This window comes from Triticum dicoccoides, chromosome 7B (assembly GCF_002162155.2).
Source record: "Triticum dicoccoides isolate Atlit2015 ecotype Zavitan chromosome 7B, WEW_v2.0, whole genome shotgun sequence".
In the NCBI taxonomy this organism is placed as follows: Eukaryota; Viridiplantae; Streptophyta; class Magnoliopsida; order Poales; family Poaceae; genus Triticum; species Triticum dicoccoides.
Genome location: NC_041393.1, coordinates 573,420,481 through 573,427,225, shown reverse-complemented (window position 1 = coordinate 573,427,225; position 6,745 = coordinate 573,420,481). Strand labels below are relative to the sequence as shown.

Sequence of the window (6,745 nt, the reverse complement as noted above, 5' to 3'; positions counted from 1 at the left end):
CAGGTTGACCAGTCAACTCTGTTGACTGCTGACATCAGCATGACATCATGCTGATGTCATAAATCCATTTTCGAATTAAATTAAATAATTAATTAAATTCCTGAAATTAATAAAATCTTTAGAAAATCATATCTTTTAATCCGTAAGTCGGATTAAATTATTTTCAACATGAAAGTTGCTCAGAACAACGAGACGATTCCGGATATGCAACAAGTTCGTCCGCCACACACCCCTAGCGTATCGAACACGCAACTTTCCCCCTCCGGTTCATCTGTCCGAAAACACGGAACACCGGGGATACTTTCCCGGATGTTCCCCCCCTCACCGGTATCACCTCATACCGCGTTAGAACACGTCTAGCTCTGCTTGTTGTCCTGTTATGCACTTGCTTGCTATGTATTTACTGTTTCTTCCCCCTCTTCTCTCCGGTAGACCCTATGACGATGCTCATGCCCCTGTGGTCGACTACGTCACCGACGACCCCTCCTTGTCTGAGCAACCAGGCAAGCCCCCCCCCCTTGATCACCAGATATCGCCTATTCTCCTCTATACTGCTTGCATTAGAGTAGTGTAGCATGTTACTGCTTTCCGTTAATCCTATTCTGATGCATAGCCTGACATTGTTGCTACATCTGTTGATACCTTACCTGCAATCCTAAATGCTTAGTATAGGATGCTAGTTTATCATCATTGGCCCTACATTCTTGTCAGTCTGCCTTGCTATACTATCGGGTCGTGATCACTTGGGAGGTGATCACGGGTATTTACTATACATATGTACATACTACAGATGATGACTAAAGTCGGGTCCGCTCGAAGAGTACCCGCGAGTGATTCACGGATTGGGGGCTGAAAGGACCTTTGTCCCGACGGCCCTCTGTGTGGATCTTTGTGGCGGAGCGACAGGGCAGGTTGAGACCACCTAGGCGAGAGGTGGGCCTGGCCCTGGTCGGCGTCCGCGGTTGCTTCAGAATAACACGCTTAACGAGATCTTGGTATTTGATCTGAGTCTGGCCATTTGGTCTATACGCACTAACCAACTACGTGGGAAAGATATGGGCACTCGACATCGTGGTATCGGCCGAAGCCTTCTAGACGTCAGCGATTGAGCGGCGCACGCCGGATTGGAACGTAAGCCTGCTCTTGTATTAAGGGGGCTAGTTCTTCTTTCGCTCGCCCTCGCAACGTGCAGGTGTGCAATGGGCGATGGGCCCAGACCCCTGCGCCATAGGAGTTAGACCGGCGTGCTGACCTCTCTGTTAGGCCTAGGTGGGGCTGCGACGTGTTGATCTTCCGAGGCCGGGCATGACCCAGGAAAGTGTGTCCAGCCAAATGGGATCGAGCGTGTTGGGTTATGTGGTGCACCCCTGCAGGGAAGTTAATCTATTCGAATAGCCGTGATCTTCGTTAACAGGACGACTTGGAGTTGTACCTTGACCTTATGACAACTAGAACCAGATACTTAATAAAACACACCCTTCCAAGTGCCAGATACAACCCGGTGATCGCTCTCTAACAGGGCGATGAGGAGAGGATCGCCGGGTAGTATTATGCTATACGATGCTACTTGGAGGACTTCAGTCTACTCTCTTCTACATGCTGCAAGACGGAGGCTGCCAGAAGCGTAGTCTTCGATAGGACTAGTTATCCCCCTCTTATTCTGGCATTCTACAGTTCAGTCCACTGATATGGCCCTTTACACATATACCCATGCATATGTAGTGTAGCTCCTTGCTTGCGAGTACTTTGGATGAGTACTCACGGTTGCTTTTCTCCCCCTCTTCCCCCTTTCCTTTCTACCTGGTTGTCGCAACCAGATGCCGGAGCCCAGGAGCCAGACGCCACCTTTGACGACGACTCCTACTACACTGGAGGTGCCTACTACTACGTGCAGCCCGCTGACGACGACCAGGAGTAGTTAGGAGGATCCTAGGCAGGAGTAGTTAGGAGGATCCTAGTTTGTGCTAGCCTGCTTAAGGCAAACTTGTTTAACTTATGTCTGTACTCAGATATTGTTGCTTCCGCTGACTCGTTTATGATCGAGCATTTGTATTCGAGCCCTCGAGGCCCCTGGCTTGTATTATGATGCTTGTATGACTTACTTATGTTTTAGAGTTGTGTTGTGATATCTTCCCGTGAGTCCCTGATCTTGATCGTACACATTTGCGTGCATGATTAGTGTACGATTGAATCGGGGGCGTCACATGTGTGCAGAACTCGGAGGTGCCGTACGTTCGGTGCTTGATCGGTCGGAACGAGACGAAGTTCGACTACATCAATCGCGTTGTCAAACGCTCTGCTTTCGGTCTACAAGGGTACGTAGACACACTCTCACCCTCCTGTTGCTATGTATCTCCTAGATAGATCTTGCGTGAGCGTATAATTTTTTTTGAAATTGCATGCTACGTTCCCCACCAGTTTCATGCACTTGACTGTTGTATCTTCGGCCATTCAAAAAGTGGCATCCCATGAATCTGCAAGAGAGCAATATACAATCCTTCTAAGTGTTGTGGCCATCTTCTTAAGAGGGGAAAAACCTAAGAGCCTGGTGGCAATTTGATGGAACAACCGCTTGATCATGTGGAAGTGTCACCGAAACAGGTATCGTAGAAAGGTACAACGTAACACAAAGTAATCGAGCATGCGTCGCTCATGGCCTTCGATTCTGCTCAGTTGAAATGACCAACCTGCGATCCCGAAGGCTTCCTCTTTGTTATGTTTGACATTATACATTCAACAACATCAATATCACCTTATCTTCTTCGGTGTCCATGATTTCATTCTTGGACTCGTAGCTCGAGAATCCGGCGAAGAATCAACAAAAAAGTTACCTCCATCATCCAAATCATCCACACATAATGTGAATCCTATGTCACCTGCATGAATCTATGAGCCGTAAACTAAATCCACAAGAAAATGTTGGAAAATTTTACCTCTAGGCAAGTTATCGAACACTTTGAGGCCGCGCGGCGAAAGTGGTGGCATGGAGGGCGTGGCAACGGGAAGAAGGCGCGGGGGCTGCAACGAAGTGTGGGAGGACGGGGAAACATGTCAGCTAAGGCTACACGGGCCAATTCACGGGATCCGGGCTTCGGCGGTGGCATGAAACGAAGGCGGCGCGAGAATGTGAGAGACGGCTGAAGGGAGCACGCGTCCTTAAATATCCGTCGCGCCAATGTTTGGATGGATGGAGGGCGCGCCATATCGCCTCGTTCAACCTCCAAACATGAAGTCGTGCGCCCGCCAAAAATTATGGCGATGGAAGGTGGGACAGCCACTTTGCTGAATTGACTTTTTTGATCAATATCGTTAGAAGCCATAATGATGGTTATTATAGCGATGGGACCGATACGCGACGCTCTAGAAATTGTACTCCATATAAGACTGGTCATAGTGTGAGTAACTTAGCTACTAGTGCATTTTAAGACAAGTTTGTTTATGTGACATGTATTTAATGAAGATAGTAACATAGTAATAGAACTCAGATTAACTATTCTTGAGTGAGTATGTTTCTCACTGAATTTGTGCGCGCGGTCCATGCGTAGCCGAGATCGGAGGGGAATGTTTCTTTTACGCTGCCACCTGCTCCAGCCAACTGACCACCGTGGGTGTGGCCCAACCGCCGGAGATTCTTCCGCTGCATCTGCATTAGGAAAAGCAAAGCGAGCTCAGCTCAGCTCAAGTCAGCTCGCCCTCCCCTCAGCTCCACCACTGGCGTCGAGCGAGCGAGTTGACTAGTACTACTACTTCAGTGTCGCCATCGCCGGTCAGGTGGTGCACACTGGGCACACGCCAAGGCCAAGGCTTCGCTCGCTCGCCGTGAAAGCTCGGTCTCTCTCTTCTTCTTGCTCTGACCGCGGCTGCTTCCGCGACGCCATCGATCGTCTTGAGGAGCGCTGCCTGTGATGCTGGGCATGGCCAAGCAGCTACTGCAGGTGCAGGCCGCGACGCACCGGTGGAGCGGCGCCCGCCGCCGCCAGCCCCTCGCCCCCGTGCCCCCTCGCCACGCGCCCGCGGCCAGAGCCGGCAGATTCGCCGCCTGCTTCCTCGCGTGCCTGCTCGCTCTCGCCGCCGGTGCCATCCTCATGCTCTGCATCACGCTCCACCGGCCGGAGCCCGATGCTTCCGCCGCCGCCTCGCCACGGTGAGTACTCGCCGATAACCAGCCACAGGTGACGCGTACACCACCTGCTCGACTAATTACCCGCGGCTGCGGCGGCTAACACCGTCGTCCTTCCTTCCCGTCAGCGGCAGCGGCTACGCCGTGGTGATCAACACGTGGAAGCGCTACGACCTCCTGAAGAGAGCCGTCGCGCACTACTCCGTCTGCGCGGGAGTAGACGCCGTCCACGTCGTATGGAGCGAGCCGCAGGAGCCGCCCGAGGCCCTGCGCCGGAGCGTCCTCAACTGCAGCCACGCCGCCGTCAACGTTGGGTTCGTGATGAACAGGGGAAACAGCCTCAACAACAGGTTCAGGCCGATCCAGGGGCTCAGGACGGACGCTGTCTTCTCGGTCGACGACGACCTCGTCGTGCCGTGCTCCACGCTGCGGTTCGCCTTCGGCGTCTGGCAGAGCGCGCCCTCTGCCATGGTCGGCTTCGTGCCCCGGATGCACTGGCCTGCTGACCCGGTACAAGCGACTACACTTCATAACTAGCTGTATTTCTTTATTCTAGTGGATCATGAGTTATGAATTTGTCTGCATGGATATTATTAGAAAGTTAGTTATGTTAACTGGATCAATTTCCTCTGCAGAGAGGCAACACTGAGGAGTACAGATATGGAAGCTGGTGGTCAGTTTGGAGGACAGGGACATACAGCATGGTACTTTCCAAAGCGAGTTTTCTCCATAAGCGGTATTTGGATCTATATACCAACCGCATGCTACCGTCTATTCGAGATTATGTGACAGAGAATAGGTATATATAACTCTATATTACTGCATCTACATTTGTAGAAAGTTCTCTTCAGTTATGTACATTATGCTGAAATGATGCCCTATGTAGGATATATTAAGATTTCCACCAATGCTTAACAGGAATTGTGAGGACATTGCTATGTCTTTTCTTGTTGCAAATGTGACCGGAGCTCCACCAATATGGGTCCAAGGTCTGTAAGCATCGCTGCGCACCATTAAAATTCTTCTGTGCTATCTTCTGAAGAACTTATATACCCTTAATTTTTTTCGCTGATAAATTCCATCATTGGGGAATTACTAGTGACGCTTAGTTTACTTAAGGCGACATATGTCTTTCTTTAGACTCTCAATCTTGATGCGTTTTTGCCTGTACATTTTGTCATCCAAATGGATTATCAGCAGAAACAGGGACCTGCAGATGATATCCTGCTATGCTCTTGCCAACCAACTTGCCATTCAGGAAAGCTTGTGAATTGAATATATTCAGACCCCTTTCCGGAAAAAAAAAACTGAATATATTCAGAAGAATGCATCAGTTAGAGCATATTAAATTATGTGCACACAGTATCTCATCTGCGAAGAAAGGGAGATTTCATTTAAGCCATAGCACTGAGTTCATCCTCACAACATTCTGACGATGAACAGTAAAATAGTTGTTTACCAAAAGTTTTGTCAGATTGATGACTTAAATGGAACCCAGTTGTTGTATGCAAGATTTGCCCATGGTGAACATGAACACAACCTATGTTGCTGGTAAATGGCTTATGGCATTGTGATCACGCGAGGCTTTCGGAATTTGAACTTCATATAGTTAAAATATCTTAATTCTTAGTTGTATGTATATTGCTATCAAATGTGATAATTTCCTCAAAAGTCCCGATTGAACGGTGTTACAATAACTCTACCCGTCACTCTAGTGTCGATTAGGAAGACAGCTAGTCTGAAAATTTGTTGCTTTTTCTGTATGCTGGTCAGTTATGTAGCATTACTTGAAGTGCCTTTTTTGAATTAGCAACAACCATATAGAAGCAATAATACAGAAAACCAAAAAAGAACTAGCCATGTAAACATATTAGCCTGGATGTTACTGTCATCAGGAGGTCACACAAATGCCCACACTATAAATTTTACTGCAGGAAGGATATTTGAGATCGGATCGTCCGGCATCAGCAGTTTAAAAGGCCATGATTTGCGGAGATCTAGATGTTTGAATGCATTTGCTTCCATGTATGGTCATATGCCTCTGGTAGCGACCACAGTCAAGGCTGTTGATAGCCGAACTAGCTGGTTTTGGTGACACGGTTTTCAGTTCAGTTTGGTTTGGTTTGTCTCTGTTTGGCCTTTCACTTGGGTGCTGCCTAGCACATATTACCAGGCTAGTGTGCTTGTGCATAGTTCATCAGCTTCTAAGATACTGTGGCCGTTGTAAGACTACGGCTCTTTGTAAATTATATGTGCAGGGGAACTGAAACTGTTTATGAATTTTGACACTCCTCTAGTCAAGCGCAGTACAGAGTCGTATTTTTGTCTCCAGCATTGATACTGAGCATTGTCAGTCAGGTTCATATATATAGATGCAGAATGCCGCAGCATATTCAGCGAGCCCCGCGGTACACAAGATGGATGGATGCAGCAGTAGCTAGCGACGGCGAAACATGGAGAAGATACATACTTTTTCTGTATGGTCAGTTACTTTTAGCATTATTACCTGGAGTGCCTTGTTTGAATTAGCAACAACCGGCTGGAAGCATTTAAAAAATTCAAGCTTGCAACAACCAGTAGAGGAGATAGGAGTAATGCCAATTTGGTAGCAATACAGAAAACCAA

General features: G+C 48.3%; 1 protein-coding gene across 1 annotated transcript; it reads left to right on the top strand.

The window, feature by feature from the left end:
- The first annotated feature begins 3,853 nt into the window (after nucleotides 1–3,853).
- LOC119342205 (glycosyltransferase family 64 protein C4-like) lies at nucleotides 3,854–6,409 on the top strand. The gene is made up of 5 exons (XM_037614055.1): nucleotides 3,854–4,144; nucleotides 4,249–4,630; nucleotides 4,756–4,919; nucleotides 5,039–5,109; nucleotides 6,055–6,409. The coding sequence occupies exons 1-5, from the start codon at nucleotides 3,906–3,908 to the stop codon at nucleotides 6,213–6,215; spliced, it is 1,017 nt and encodes a 338-aa protein (XP_037469952.1). The 5' UTR covers nucleotides 3,854–3,905; the 3' UTR covers nucleotides 6,216–6,409.
- The last annotated feature ends 336 nt before the right edge of the window (nucleotides 6,410–6,745 follow it).